We start from the raw sequence: 16,774 nt of genomic DNA, 5'->3' as shown, positions 1-16,774 counted from the left end.
ACCATAGAGCATCTCCATTCAAATATCTCACAAAGTAGATCTCTATGGAAAATTGACAGACCTCTGGTGACCATTATGATGTTAAATTGTGGCAGTTACTAAATTTCTATACTTTTCTTAATTATGTGATATAAACTCATTAAGAAAGAATTAAAATTTAATATGTATTAACAAAAAAGAAAAAAAGATTAGATTTATTCTGCTTTGCTTTAGAGATTAAAACTAGGAATATGTTTTAACTAGGTTAATGTAACCAAAAACAGATTTAAGTTTGATGTAAGGGTGAAAAACTACCTAATTATTAGAGTTGTTTAAAAATTTGATAGCATATCATAGGAGACAATCAATTTTTCCATGGAGGACTGGATGACCACCTGTCAGGTAGAGTATAAAAGAGATTATGATTCAGATTAGACTCCCAGGATCCTTTCAAATTAAATATTCTCTATCACCTTTATATTTAATGACAAAGCTGAAATTAAAACTTCAGTCTTCTGAAAATGATGATCCTTGCCATCATACCAACATTTGAGTAGACAAAGTGTTTATAGGAGTTCCTGCAGACCCCCATCGTGGATGTTTATCTCACTCATATTTCTTTGAATAAATTATCCCCAATTCCTTTTGATAATTAAAAAAGATATGATGATGTTGAGAAATATAAAATAATATCTCCAAATAAAATAACCCTATAGGCTGATGTTGCTTGTCATAAAGGAAAGCAGAGGCAAAGTCAATATTGTGACATTCTTATCACCTTGGAAAAGTTTTAAAGAAAAAAAAATTACTCATTCCTGATAACAAAATGGTACTATTGGTTTAAAGAAAAAAGAAGGTGGGGTATGGAGAAAGTTTGGGGTCACTAACAGCACTGTCACTATTGGTTCATATTAGTTGGACCATTGATAGATCCTGGAACTCTTTACAAGGTGATGTTTGCACACATACATCCACACACAAACATACCATATACAAATACACACATGACTAAATTTCAGAAACCTAGTCCAAATATTTACCAAGCACTGGCAATGCCATTAGAACACAAACCCAACTTTGGTGCAGAGGCTCAATGTATAAAGCCTTTAGGTCTATTAGTGGAAGACAAGTCAACTGAATACTTAGTCAATAAATATATTTTAAGTACTAGTTTTCAGGCATTATTCTCATTTTGAAAATACAAAGAAAAAGAGAAATTAATCAATATTTATAAGGCACTTAATATGTACCTAGCATTATTCTTTATGCTAAGGATACAGAGAAAAAAACAAAAATCAGTTCCTGCCCTTCAAAGAGCTTACATTCTAAAGTAGGGTGGGGGTGGGGAAAGAAACAGAATATATATGAATTCGAGATACATATAAAGTAAATGCAAAAGTAGAGAAAAAAGCACTATAAATTAGGAGAATTGGAAAATACTTCCTGAGAAAATCGAATTTGAGCTGAGTCTTGAAGGAAGTCTAAGAGGCAGAAGTGAAGAGGAACAGCATCCTGGGCTTAGGGGACAGTTCAAAACCATTGGAGATATAGGAGCTCATCAAAAAGTTGACTACAGTGGGATTCACTTTGTGACCACAGCAACTCTCAAAGGCCATGTTCTAAGGCAAAGAGGGGTTTTGATCTGAATTGATGGAAGAAATAGCCACAGATATTTCACAAATGAATTCATAGATCCTTGAAGAATGAGTTCTGATGATTGTTCCCAAACAGTTGGCAATAAATTTTTCTGCCTCCCTTAGGGTAGTTTTCTTTTTACTTTTCTTCCCCATGATTAGGGTCACTGAGTATGTTAGTCTCTGCTTGTATATACAAACAGGTTTGGCTATTTTTGCTGGATGGATCAGTTAATTCAGTTAAAAAGTCAGATTCTATCAACCCACCAGACTATTTTTGTCTGCAAGATGCAAAATCAGTTTGACCAGTATTTTTTTTCCTATTGAATTCAATTCAATTAAACAAACATTTCTTAAATACCTAGGGCCTAGTACAAAGAATGGCTTATTGGAAAGGAAGTTTACAGTACTGTTATTGGTAAACATAGATCCCAGTCCCAGTACCACCAGATACTATCTGCAAAATCTTTAACAGATCACTTAGTCTCTTTTGGCTTCACTTTCCTAGGTCCCAATTAGTGTGAACAATGAATCCCCTAAGGTTGTCACATATGTCCAAATTCACATTGCTTGAAGTCGTAATTTTCCAAAATATGGTCACTGGTTCCAAATAGGCAGTTCAATTTTGAATAATTCAACCACTTCAGGTGATTTTTTAAATTTGACCACCTATCTATATCACAAAGAAATATAAAAGATGGTCTCCCTCCCTTACTGAGCTTATAGAATAGTAGGAATATAGGATAAATATGAGTTACTGTAATAGCAAATTATATATGATTGCATGAGAGATGCAAACAGAGCACTCAATGTTTGAGGTCTGAGACAACAGGGATACTACCATCTGAGGGAATCAGGGAAGCTTTACAGAAGGGATAATATTTGAGTTGAACTTTAAAGGGTGTATTCAAAGTCCTTTAAAGGAATTCAACAGGTAGAGAATACAAGGAAAGGGATGGGGATGAGATCATTTCAGACATAGGAAACAACATGAGCAAAAGCACAAAAGAAAATAGGGGAGTGGCATATAAGGGAGATTTCTAGTAGCCTACTTTGGCTTGAATCAAAAATAAGTAAAGGGGAGTAACATGAGAAAAGATTGGCAAGATAAGAAGATACTTAATTGCAGAGGGTGTTGAATGGAAGGCTTCTTTGGATTTTGTTCTAGAAGCAATAGGGAGCCATATCAGGGTTCTAAACACAAGAGTTTCATGACTATCCTGTCTTTGTACCCCAAGCCTGAATCAAGCAGGTGCTTAGTAAATGTTTGTTGAATGACTGAATGCCTGGATCTGTGCATTAGAAAGATTATTCTTTTGGTGGAATTAAGGATGGATTGGAGAAGTAGTGAGATTTGTTAAAATACTATCTTATTAGTCCCAGAAAGGTGAGAAAGAAGGTCTATGACAGGGTAGACTAATCAGAATAGAGAGAAAGGAAAGGATGTGAGAACTACTGTAGAAATAAAATTGTTTGGAAGTGGAAACTGATTGTATTTGTCAGTTGACTGCTTGCTTTGGCATGTTATAGACCCAACCTATGAGTTGTGTCCCCATACTACAGAGGAGTTATCTCTTAACCACCAAAAGATGATGGGGAAAGTAAGGAAGTTCAAAAATAAAATGACATTTCTTAAAATATATTTTTTAAAAGTCAAGATCACTGGCAAGCTAACAGCCATCCTAATCTCTTGTGATATTTCCCTGGAGGTTCTGATGGAAAAGAGCCTAGCTGCCTGTACCCTATATTTCATTCCTCTCTCACTCAAAATACACAGCTTTATACCCAGGCTCCTTCTTTTATAAGGAGGAATGTCATTTGCAAGTTTTCCATAAATACTAGTTACACAGCTCTGTCCTAGCATTACTTTTCTTAAGACCACACTGATTCTTTGGGACTCTCCCTTCTAAGCCCATAGCTGAAACAGGCACTGATTATGCTGGCAACTCATATGGCTGACAAGATGCCAGGTGATTCACTAGCAAGAGTTCTTGTTCTCAAAATCCTTCTTTTTCAGGGGTAGCAGGAAGAGAACAAACAGACCAATCTGGTGCCAGTGGTGCATAAGGGATAAGTAGATAAATAGTTACAATGGGAATATTGAAGCCTATAGTCTCGGTAGATAGTGATTTTCACACACACACACACACACACACACACACACACAAACCCCAAACACATTCAGAGTATACACAAATATAGAAGATTCATGCTAGACTAGAAGACAGTTTTGGAGACATTTTCATAGAGCCATAAATAATAACAAATAATAACCCAGTCATTTCAGGGCATTTGCTATTATCACTAATCTGGACCTAGCTATATTAAAAAGCAATATAAAGTTTAGGTTAAGATGGTCTCTAAAAGCATTCATGTCAGTTCCTATGAAAATAGATTTCAAGCCAGTGCAGAAAGTCAGCTCTGACCTTTATAACGTACTACATAAGTATGGACTCCAATTGAACAACTCCAACAACCAACAAACACTCTACCGTTATATCCAAATCCCAAATCTATTTGGCTAATTGCTGTCTTGGGCATGTCCCAAGTTATTACACAGACAGTGACAAACTTGAGAGCCTAAGAAAACGTGCCTGGCAGAATCGAGGGAAAATCTGTCTTGACACCAGTTTTGATGACTTGTTTGCATGCTAAGTGTGATCAAATGAGAACCAGCAGAAACATTCTAGAATGATTTTGCCATCCATGTCAGGAATCACCTTTTTGACATAATCATGCTTTTTAAAAAGTCTTTCCTTGAGGGAAGAATCTCTATCTAGAAGGCAGTCAAACTGATCTTACAAGCAAATCGAAGTCTGTCACCAGCGAGCTTTTGCCAAGAACAGCAGTCATCTAGAATCTGTGAAAAGCAGTGTCAGCAGAGCTTTGGGGGAAGTCATACACCCATCCCACTTGCTTTCCACCCTCCCAGACACCCGCCCTCTCTAGTCGGTACCTTCTGTGTGGCAGCTGGAAGAGAGGATGGTGTTCGGAGGTCGGAAGATGTAAGGCAGGTAACGAGAAAAGCATTTCATCTTCCAGAAAAAAAATAATTCTAAATCAAAAACCAGTTTCCTGAATCCATGAGGATTCTTTTGGCTTTCCAGGCAGGCTACATCACCGATAGGTTTATGTAGGATCTCTCCCAGATCTGCAAAGCCAGGAAGCCTGAGGAAGAACTGGCAGTGGACCCCATTTTGCCATCAGCACCAGGAAGAGCTGCTTACATTTCTGCATGCAGCTCAAACTCAGAAGCCCCCAAGCAAGCCGGGATATAAGCACTTCATTGGCTGGAGCAGGATTTGCTGAGTAAGTCAGTCCTGCCTGTAAACACACACTGAACAACCCTGTCCAAAATCAGCCTCCACCTTTTTCCTTCTCCTGGTCAGTTTTGCTTTCAGAAATAGTAATCCAGCAGGATACAGGAGCACTGAGGATAAATGACCATCTCTTATTCAGCTAGTAGATCAGATGAAACAAAGGCAGCACAGAGCCTTGCTCCGGGGAGAGACTGCTGCTGAGAGGAGTCGCCCTGTCATGCCAGGGATCTCAGGAATATTAAAGTACTGTGCAATGAAATGGGTCTCTGTCCCTGCTTAATCTAGATCTGATTCTTTCTTCTTCTTCTTCTTCTTCTTTTTGAAGACTCAAAGCCAAACAAAGGGACCATTTATCACTTAGGTGAACCAGATCATAACGGGGTTGAAGAATCAGTGACAGGGGACTAACACCGACAGATTTTGTGTTCCACAACTAGGTACTTGTTTTTTTTCTGCCAGCACTAACACAAGAGCTGTAACTTCGGCTCAGAGTGGGTGGCTGTTCAAATTTAAAGCCACAGTACAAGAATAGTAGAGTCTGAATTCAAATGAGTTGCCTCTTTCCCCACACATAGATGAATCTTCAAGTAGGTGAAAGAACTGGGGTCAGGTCAGTCACAGAATAAAATATTTCTGAATGAAAATCTGATTGGAGGCTAGAGTGAAAGAAGAAAATGCCCACAACATTAAAGAAATTTTTGGACTGTAGCAGCTCCCAAAGACCAACTACTAAGGCATAGAGGGGTTGTGCTCTTCATCCTTAGAGGTAAAGTATGTGCACTGATGAAATCAGAGCAAGATAAATTGATGGAGCTCTCTCCCCACCCCCCACCTCAAGACAAAGTAATGGGGCAGGAAACATTAGGCCAAAGCAAAAGTAGAACTTCCCTTGTGCCCAAGTCAGCACTGATTAGAAATGGCCTCTGAGGACAACTGAAGGTCATTTGGAGTGAGTGGATAGAGGGTGGGGCTAACCTCAAGACAAAGTATAAAACTCACTTATTACACCAACTAGTCTTGTCATTTCATAAAACTCCAAATCTTTTAGTTCTTCCAGTTTTAAACCATCTGCCTAACCCCAGATCACATCTTTTCCCTTACCTCATGAAACAGATGACCCTCAGATATTGATTCATGTTTCTGATCCCAACCCACATCCTGCCTCTAGCACCTCTGTTTAGAAACCCTGACCCTGCCAGGGCTAGGAGGAATGTGACAAGATGTCATCATGTCATTATCATCCTTCATACAAGAGGAGAAGATGGAAAAGCTCTTCATCATTTACAGAGAAAAAGAGAAATAAAACTCTACCAAGTCCTATGTAAACAAACACCAATGGCAAATTTGAAGTACCAGCAAAACAATCCGCCAAAGAGTGTGATTTTTTAGAAGACTTAATATGAACATGCTTTAAGGAAATCCCTAAGAAACATTTTCAAGTTTTTATGACTTTGAACTTTTTTTTAAATTTACATTTTTATTGAGGAAATATTCCAGATTACAACAGAGAACATGTCACTATTGTTCCAGTTGGCATGGTCACACGGTATCTCCTTTCTTTGTTGCTCTCACTCATCTTCATCTTGTGTCTGTATAATGTCAACAAACCAACAGTTGATTCACACAATTTGGTGAAGCAACAAGTAAATTTCATGGGGAAAAATAATTTATCACATGACCTATATCCCCTGAAGAGAGAGTCTCAGTCATGGGAACTGAATTGCTGGTTGATTCTAAACAGATAGAAGCATTTGGAGGAATGGTGCATAGACCATGAACTTCCCACCTCCTTTGTCTGGATACTTTGGATTGCCTTCATGGATAATTCCAAATCCATTGGAGAAAGGTTCATACTAATATTTCCCTGAAAATATATTCAGAATATGAAACCTAATTTTAGCAACAAACATATATTTAATATCCACTATCCTCAGAGATAAAAGTAGGAACTTCTGCTCCCAGGTCAAGTACCTTGACCCATTCCATGCAAGTAGTATACTGGAAGGCCATAGGGATAGCAAGGGAAATGGGCAGGACACTGTGAGTACTTGGTATAACTTGTCATAACACATCTTCTTATTTTAATTATCCTTGCAAATCTCTGTTATTTCTATACCTCTATGTCAGCACTCTCTGATCCAGATCACTGGTTCCAGACCTATGTACTGACCATATATACAAAATTTAGATAAAACTTTATCCTTGTCCTCATGGAAATTACAGTGTAGTAGGAAAATGAAACTAAAACAGATAAGCATAATATGGACTGTTACATGATTAATGCATTAGAATTATAAAATAGTATTTAAACAAGTTGAATCAATCAAGATTAGGTCCCAGTAATTGATGAACAATTCTCTTTGCAATCAAACCTTTACTACCAAAGCAGACTATATTTCTGTTACTTCTTTGTTCAATTATTTAGAATCAAAGAATTTATAGTGAGAAGAAACCATGTTCTTCAACCCTCCTTATTATACAGATTAGATCTGGAAGCATTAAATGACCAGATAGCAAGGAGGAAAGTTAGCATTCAAGTCCCTCTGCCTTTTGCTTCACACCTAGTATTATCCAGTACCATGCTACCCCGGCTCTCTCATCCTCTCTGTCTCTCTCTCTCTCTGTCTCTCTGTCTCTCTGTCTCTCTGTCTCTCTCTCTGTTTCTCTGTCTCTGTCTGTCTCTGTCTCTCTGTCTCTGTCTGTCTGTCTGTCTGTCTGTCTCTCTCTCTCTTTCTCTCTCTCTCTCTCTGTTACAAGGCAATGCAGTTAAGTGACTTGCCCAAGGTAATTATTAAGCTAGGTAATTATTAAGTGACTGAGGTCAAATTTGAACTCGGGTCCTCTTGACTTCAGGGTCTCCTCTCAACGTTTATTGATTAATTTCACCTTCTGCCTAACATGCTTAGTAAAGTACTTCATTTGTCCTCTTGTTATCTCCTCAATAAGATAAGTTCTCAGAGGGCAGGTCAGTTAAGAAATATCTGCCAAATGATTAGTATGAATCTCAATGACCTCTTCTGTAAATTGTTGGGATTTAGTTAGTTGATCCCTATAGTGCTTTCTAGTTGTACTATTCATTGAACATCTATGAATGAATCTTCACTGATGCCTTATTGCTATAGACATATTCTTGTAATCTAGCTAAGACTGTTACCTCAACATGAAACAAAAAGTTAAATTTAGCTAATACCCAAATCCTAGAAGACCCACTCACTTCTAAAGTATGCAGTTTTCCCTGCTCTCATCTGAAAAAATCTCCCTATAGTTCAAAGTAGGACTGTAACCATCCTAGAGCATATGGCATTAGTGCTCCATATGAAGCATCATGGGACCCAGATAGAAGTTCTTCTATCACCCTCTCCACTGCTAAAAGTCATTTACAATGTGATGAGGGGGACTTAAAGAAATATATAGCAGTAATTCCAACTCCAGTGACTTCTCTGGAGTCCCTAGTTGATGATGACCTTGATTCCTATTTTAGAATCATTTTTTTTTGCTTATACCTCTCTGATATATGTATCTTTGAATGAGATCTCACCCTCCAAATCTGTTGAGACCTCAGTTTTCATCAATCAATCATCAATCAAAAACAATCATTTATTAAGTGCCTCCTACATGTCAAATACTAAGAATGCAAATACAAAGATTGAAACATTCCCTACTCTCAAGGATCTCCCATTCTAATGGAGGGAATACCAAATACACATTTAAGTATATTCAGAATAGATATAAAGAGAATAAATATAAATGAAAACAAGCTAGTTAAATGCAAAATGATTAGGGAGGGCATGGGGCAGATAGGTGGCACAGTTTATAGAGTACTAGATGTAGAGTCAGGAAGACTTGAACCTCAGACACTAGCTATGTGATCCTGGGAGGTCACTTGATCCTGTTTGCCTCAGTCTCCTCATATGTAAAAGGAACTAGAGGAGGAGATGACAATGTCAATGTTGAAGTTATAAAGAGCCAGATATGACTGAAACAACTAAGCAATAGTAACACAGAGGGCTAACCATTTGGGGATCAAGAAAGACTTCCCGCAAAGGGAGATACTTGAACTGTATCTTGATGGAAAAGAGGGATTCTATGAGGTGGAGGTAAGAAGAGATTTATTTCAAGTTTGAGGAATGTCCATTGAAAAGGAACAGAGATGTGGATATAGTGTTACCTATGAGGTACAGAGAAAAGGACAGTTTGAGTGTATATCAGATTAAATATCTCACTTGTAGGATCAAGCGAGAAAGATAGGCTGAAACTAGATTCTTAATACATTTAAAATATAGACAGAAAAGTTGATATTTGGCTCTCAGGCAATAGGGAGCTACTAGAGTTTGAAAATAGGAATAAAATGGTCATATTTGCACTTAAGTAAACTTACTTTGGCAGCTGTATGTAGGACAGATTGGAACAGGAAAAGATGAGGCAGGGAGACTACTGCAATAGACTAGATAAGAGGTGAGTAGAGAGAAGAAATAATATTGTAATTATAAGCAGTAATATTTGGCAACTGATTGGAAATATCAGATAAGAAGAATGATAATGCCAAGATTACAAACCTGGGAGACCATAACTTTGACATAAATAAGGAAATTTGGAAATTGGGTGGATTTGGGAGGAAAAAATAAGGAACTCAGTTTTGGACATGTTGAATCATTTTTGTCATCAGGATGACCAGTAGACTTTTCACACCATTGCCCATGAGGAGCAAGTTAAAAAAAAACAAGAAGTTTTAATTTTTCTGACTGTCATATAAAGAAAGATAGTGAAAGGAAGAGACCACAGAGCTATACCATGAATCCCTCCTATATCCATTTGATCATGTCACATGTGCTAGAATTTGGAAGAGAGCAAGAAATGAAATAATTCCCCCCAATCCAAATACCTAGATGGTAGCTTGATATTGCCTGGTAAGCTAATCCTGCCAAAGATGACCAAGCAGGCAGATGCCTACTATATCTTGGAATTTTTTGATGTGTGTATGCGTATTGTTGCTGTTGTTTTGTTTTGTTTTGTGAGTTTTGTGTGTATGTTGTATGGCACTTTTTGCATATGTTGAACTCCTGCACTATCCACTGACTAGACTCCAAATTTTATGGAGGAAAACCTGAGCTACAATATGAAGAAAATTCATTCTTCACAGTGAAGATGTGCAAACCTCAAATTGCTGTTTCATAAACATCAGCAAACTATTATGAACTATATCATGCATCTTCCTTAACAGTGCTCTAAACTTGGTAGATATTTAAGAAATGTTTTTTGAATGAATTGCTGTTGTAGATACTACCCTCTACCTCAATCTGAGACTCAGTAGATCCACTTAGTGTTCTAGGATTACCGAACAAGCATTTGCATCTTCATCACAGGACCTTCTTGGGTTGAGTTGACAGAAGGGATGAAGGAAAGGATGGAAAGTCCCTATTATTTTTAACTTTTTTTTTGGCTTTTGTCACTAGCTGACTGTATTCTCAAAATGCGATCATCCTCAACAGTATGAGAACCAACTAAAGTCATTGCTGGCTGGTCAGATGCAAATCAACAGCTTACCCATTGGCGAGAGAGAGAGATAAAGAATGGTTTTCTTTTTCTCCAAGTAGCGAATGGATGCAAGTAATAAATTGATGCGCCTGGAGTCCCATCATTTTACAGAAGAGGAAATTGAGATTCATGCTAATCATCAGCATTTTCTTTAAGAGTTGGAAAGCAATAGTCCATATAGAAAAAGAAATTGATTGTATTATCATGGGAGTCAGTCAATAGCATATGTGCAATGAACAGGTCCCAAAACTGAATGAAAGAGAGAGAGTGGGCAAGATTGTACTTGGGAGCCTACAATCCCAAGACCCAAATTTAAATTCTACCTCAGATACTTACTGGTCATGTGACACAAGTTTTTTTTAACTTCTCTATGTTTCTCACTTTTCCCATTTTTCAAATGAGGAGATTAGACTTAATATCTTCTCTCTTTTCCCTCTAAGTCTATGATCCTATCTTCATATTTTCATGAGTCCCATAGCTATTTCTGGGATTTTGTTAGTACAAAATCCCTGCATATTAAGTTCCTTTGTCACAAAGTGAAATAACTATTTTTAGTCCTAACCAGATGTCCTATGTCCATCCCAATTGCTGAATAGGCAAAGTTCAAAAAACAAACTGAATTACAAACTCTGTGAACCTTGTGGGGAATTTTTGTTGTTCAGTCATTCAGGTGTATCTGACATTTTGTGACCCATGGACCATGGTATTCCAGGCCATTCTATCTTCCATTCTCTCTCAAATTCTGTCCAAGTTCATGTCTGTTCATTTCCGTGACACAATATCTGGCCCTTAAACCTTAACTTTCAACTCGAGAAAAGTTATGCAAGGAAGACACACAGAGAATGCTTTCTCAATAAGATTTCTAAAATATTTTAGGGATCTCTTGATTCTCTGGTTGCAGTTTGAGATTAAGAAATAAAAAATACTAAAAGACTTAGAAAGACCCAGAAGTCTCATGCTTCTTGGATCATCAGTATTTTCTTTAAGAGTTGAAAAGCGATAGTCCACATAGAAAAAGAAATTTACTGTAGCATCATGGCAGTCAGTCAATAGCATTTTTAAGTACTTACTATATTCTAGAAACAATACAAAGAAAGTCAAGAACACAGTGAAAACAATTTCTAAATCAACTTTCAGTGTCTTATTGACTATTTTTAAAACAAGGATCAAAATCAACACCAAAATTAAACAAGAAAGATGAAAAAACTGACATACTCAAATAGACTTTTTAGATTGAAAATTGACAATGGGATAAAGACTGATATATTTCCTATAAAAGTGGAACTGAGGGAAGCCAGGTGATAAAGGATAAAGACTGCTATTTCTGGAGTCAATGGGCCTGTTTTCATACCCTTTCTGTGTGGCCTTGGGCAAATCATTTAATCTTCCTGTTTCTAAACTCTCCTCCTCTACAAAATGAGGGAATTGGGTTTGGTGGACTCTGAGGTCCCTTTGAATTCTAGATTTATGATCCTAAAATATAGGACCATTACTAAAATAAAAAGGTCAAAAGGACTCACAAACTTTATGACCCAGAAAACCTTTACTATCTTTATCAAGTCATGTCAAATAAGGACAGCACCAATAAAGAATTCACATTCATTCACAAAACATTAGAATAAATTTACAAATAGCACGACCTCACAAAACAGCTAAAATAGTAAACGGGGAGGAAAATAGAAAAATTAATTTTCAGAAAGCTGGATGTGAGATTCAATGACCCTAGAAAATTCTAAGAGATTTTTTTTGGGGGGAATAGAGAATAACAAATAGAAAAAATGAAACCGATTTTCTAAGATTTCTATAATGATATATTTCCATCTGATGGCAGAAAATTTTAACTCACTGGGATGCTAACACCTCTGCCCCCAATATTCTACATGATGAAATTTAAAAAAAGATGAAATTAGTCAAGTACATTCATGAGAGATTTATGCTAGAAATAAAATTTTAATCTAGAGAAATTGATTTTTAATACATCTAAAAAAGTTGATAACCCTGAATAATAAGAAAAAATCTCAAATAATACTATTACCAAAAATCAATGACCAGAGGGGATATCAATAACTTCTGTATAATTTGCTTACTTTCTCATCTCTTTAAATTATTTCTGGAAGTAATCTACATGTGTGTAGGTGCTTAATGTATATGTATCCTTGATGGAAAATAAGGAAAGATCTTGATAAACAGCTATATATAGCAGAATGCATCTTCAATAATACAATTAAAGGTATAGAGAATGCTACTGTATTTACTATTTGTATTTTTTAAAGCATCTGAATCGGTAGAGGAAGCAAAGACAATTTTGATGGCTGTTTTTCAATAAAATGTCTCCCATGAATAAATGAAAATCATATGTGGTCCTTCACAGATGCAGTTACAGATAATGAACAGAAGCTCATTAATTCTCTGATTATCAACCTTAAGAGAGGCACTAAACATGTACTCTGAATGAATAGAACACCAAACTTATAATCACTGAGATCTTTATTTAAATATGGCTTAATATACTTACCAGCTCTTTGACTTTGGGCAAGTCTCAATTCCTGTTCAGTTTCCTCAACTCTAAAATAAGTAAAATAATAGAACCTCCTTTCCCAGGTTGTTCTGAGAATCAGTTAATAATCATAAAGCATTTAGCACAATACCTGGTTTATAGTAGATGCTTAATAAATATTTACCTCCTTTCCAAAGATTTTATTATGCTCATGGAATATGACCTATTCTGAATACAAATAGGTCATACAGATGAATTATTTCAGTTAATGTATCAGCACAGAAATCATTTTGGACTAATATAGTATATATACAAAGAACAGGTCCCAAAACTGAATGGAAGAAAGAGAGTGGGTAAGATTGTACTTGGGAGTCTATATGGTACTTTCTTTTTATTTTAATTTATTTTTTAAAGATATTATTTGAGTTTTACAATTCCCCCCCATCTTACTTCCCTCCCCCCCCCATGGAAAGCAATATGTCAGTCTTTACTTTGTTTCCATGTTATACCTTGATCCAAATTGGGTGTGATGAGAGAGAAATCATATACTTAAAGAAGAGACAAGAAGTCTAAGAGGTAACAAGATCAGACAATAAGATATCCGTTTTTTTCTAAATTAAAAGGAATAGTCCTTGAACTTTGTTCAAACTCCACATCTCCTTATCTCCATACAGAAGGCACTCTCCTTTGCAGACAGCACAAAATTGTTCCTGATTGTTGCACTGATGGAATGAGCGAGTCCTTCAGGGTTGATCATCACTCCTATGTTGCTGTTAGGGTATACAGTATTTTTCTGGTTCTGCTCATCTCACTCAGCATCACTTCATGAAAATCCCTCCAGGTTTCCCTGAAATCCCATCCCTCCTTGTTTCTAATAGAACAATAGTGTTCCATAACATACATATACCACAGTTTGCTAAGCCATTCCCCAATTGAAGGACATTTACTGGATTTCCAATTCTTTGCCACCACAAACAGGGCTGCTATAAATACTTTTGTACAAGTAATGTTTTTACCGTTTTCCCTCATATCTTCAGGGTATAGACTCAGTAGTGGTATTGCTGGGTCAAAGGGCATGCACACTTTTGTTGCCCTTTGGGCAGAAGTTCCAAATAGCTCTCCAGAAGGGTTAGAAGAGTTCACAGCTCCACCAACAGAGTAATAGTGTCCCAGATTTCCCACATCCCTTCCAACAATGATCATTATCCTTCCTTGTCATACTGGCCAATCTGAGAGGTATGAGGTGGTCCCTCAGAGAAGCTTTAATTTGCTTTTCTCTGATAATTAATGATTTAGAGCACTTTTTTCATATGGCTAGGGATTGTTTTGATCTCCCCATCTGTAAATTGCCTTTTCATATCCTTTGACCATTTGTCAATTGGGGAATGACTTTTTGTTTTAAAAATATGACTCAGTTCTCTGTATATTTTAGAAATGAGTCCTTTGTCAGAATCATTGGTTGTAAAGATTGTTTCCCAATTTACTACATTTCTTTTGATCTTGGTTACATTGGTTTTATCTGTGCAAAAGCTTTTTAATTTAATGCAATATAAATCATCTAATTGGTTTTTGGTGATGTTCTCCAACTCTTCTTTAGTCATAAACTGCTCCCCTTTTCATAGATCTGACATGTAAACTAGTCCTTGATTTTCTAATTTGCTTATAATATTGTTTTTTATGTCTAAGTCTTGTAACCATTTGGATCTTATCTTGGTAAAGGGTGTGAGGTGTTGGTCTAATCTAAGTTTCTTCCATACTAATTTCCAATTACACCAGCAGTTTTTATCAAAGAGGGAGTTTTTATCCCAATGGCTGGACCCTTTGGGTTTATCAAACAGCAGATTACTATAATCATCTCCTGCTTTTATACCTAGTTTATTCCACTGGTACACCACTCTGTTTCTTAGCCAATACCAAACAGTTTTGATGACTGATGCTTTATAATATGATTTTAGATCAGGTAGGGCTAAGCTACCTTCTTTTGCACTTTTTTTTCATTAAGCTCCTGGACATTCTTGATTTTTTTATTTCTCCATATGAATTTACTTACAATTTTTTCTAACTCATTAAAGTAATTTTTTGGAATTTTGATTGGTTGGGCACTAAACAGATAGTTTAGTTTTGGTAGAATTGTCATTTTTATTATATTAGCTCCACCTATCCATGAGCAGTTAATATTCGCCCAGTTATTTAAATCTGATTTAATTTCTGTGAGAAGTGGTTTTTAATTGTTTTCAAAAAGATTATGAGTCTGTCTTGGCAAATAGACTCCCAAGTATTTTATATTGTCTGAGGTTACTTTGAATAGGATTTCTCTTTCTAGCTCTTCCTGCTGTATCTTGCTAGACATATATAGAAATTTGAGGATTTATGAGGGTTTATTTTATAACCTGCAACTTTGATAAAATTGCTAATTGTTTCCAGTAGTTTTTTGGATGATTTCTTGGGATTCTCAAGTTAGACCATCATGTCATCTGTGAAGAGTGAGAGTTTTGTCTCTTCCTTCCCAATTCTAATTCCTTCAATTTCTTTTTCTTCTCTAATTGCTGACACTAACATTTCTAATACAATATTGAATAGTAGTGGTGATAATGGGCACCCTTGTTTGACCCCTGATCTTATTGGGAATGCCTCTAGCCTCTCCCCATTGAATATAATGCTTGTTGATGGTTTCCTATGGATATTGCTAATTATTTTAAGGAACAGTCCATTTATTCCTACACTCTCCAGTGCTTTTAATAGGCATGGATGCTATATTTTGTCAAAAGATTTTTCAGCATCTATTGATATGATCATATGATTTCTGATAGGTTTATTGTTGATATAATTGAGTATACTAACAGCTTTCCTAATATTGAACCAACCCTGCATTCCTGGAATAAATCCTACTTGATCAATATGTATTATCCTAGTTATAACTTGTTGTAATCATTTTGCTAAGATTTTATTCAAATTTTTGCATTTATAATCATCAGGGAAATAGTTCTATAATTTTCTTTCTCTGTTTTAACTCTTCCTGGTTTAGGTAACAGCACCATATTGGTTTCATAGAAAGAGTTAGGCAGAGTTCCATCTTTCCCTATTTTTCCAGAGAGTTTATATAGAATTGGAACCAGTTGTTCCTTAAATGTTTGGTAGACTTCACTTGTGAATCCATCAGGCCCTGGAGATTTTTTCTTAGGGAATTCTTGTTTCTTAGGAGTTACATTACAATCGATTACTTTAAATTAAAAAGCTTTTGCTTAGATAACTTGTTGAATTTCTTTTTCTGAGATGAGGTAGTTTAGGTATTTAATCTCTTCTTCATTTAACCTGGGCAACTTATATTTTTGTAAATATTCATCCATTTCACTTAGATTATCAAATTTATTGGCACAGAGTTGGGCAAAGTAATTTCAAATTGTTACTTTAATTTCCTCCTCATTGGTGGTGAGTTCACCTTTTTCATTTATGATACTAGCAATTTGGATTTCTTCTTTCTTTTTTTAATCAAATTGACCAGAGTTTTATCAATTTTATTGGTTTTTTCATAATACCAACTTTTGGTTTATTTATTAATTCAATAGTTTTTTTGCTTTTGATTTTATTAATTTCTCCTTTAATTTTTAGAATTTCTAATTTGGTATTTAATTGGGGATTTTTGATTTGTTGTTTCTCTAATTTTTTTAGTTGCATGTTTAGTTTATTGATTTCCTCTTTCTCCAATTTATTCATGTAAGCATTTAAACCTATAATTTATGTCCTGAGAGTTGCTTTGAATGAATCCCATAGGTTTTGGTATGTTGTTTCATTATTATCATTATCTAGGA

General features: G+C 35.9%; 1 protein-coding gene across 2 annotated transcripts in view; it reads right to left on the bottom strand.

The window, feature by feature from the left end:
• Positions 1 to 5,130, bottom strand: part of PPP2R2B (protein phosphatase 2 regulatory subunit Bbeta) — a 460,330-nt gene extending 455,200 nt beyond the window's left edge. Inside the window, exon 1 of one of the 2 annotated variants that reach the window (XM_074212673.1) lies at positions 4,570 to 5,130. In XM_074212673.1, the coding sequence (XP_074068774.1) occupies positions 4,570 to 4,648 (79 nt within the window). In that variant the 5' untranslated portion in view covers positions 4,649 to 5,130. The remainder of the gene's footprint in view (positions 1 to 4,569) is intronic. The other variant, XM_074212674.1, reaches the window with a different exon arrangement.
• Positions 5,131 to 16,774: the final 11,644 nt, after the last annotated feature.

Source organism: Macrotis lagotis, chromosome 1 (assembly GCF_037893015.1).
Source record: "Macrotis lagotis isolate mMagLag1 chromosome 1, bilby.v1.9.chrom.fasta, whole genome shotgun sequence".
Taxonomy (NCBI): domain Eukaryota; kingdom Metazoa; phylum Chordata; class Mammalia; order Peramelemorphia; family Peramelidae; genus Macrotis; species Macrotis lagotis.
The sequence above is the reverse complement of the archived record's forward strand: the minus strand, read 5'-3'. Positions and strand labels throughout refer to the sequence as shown.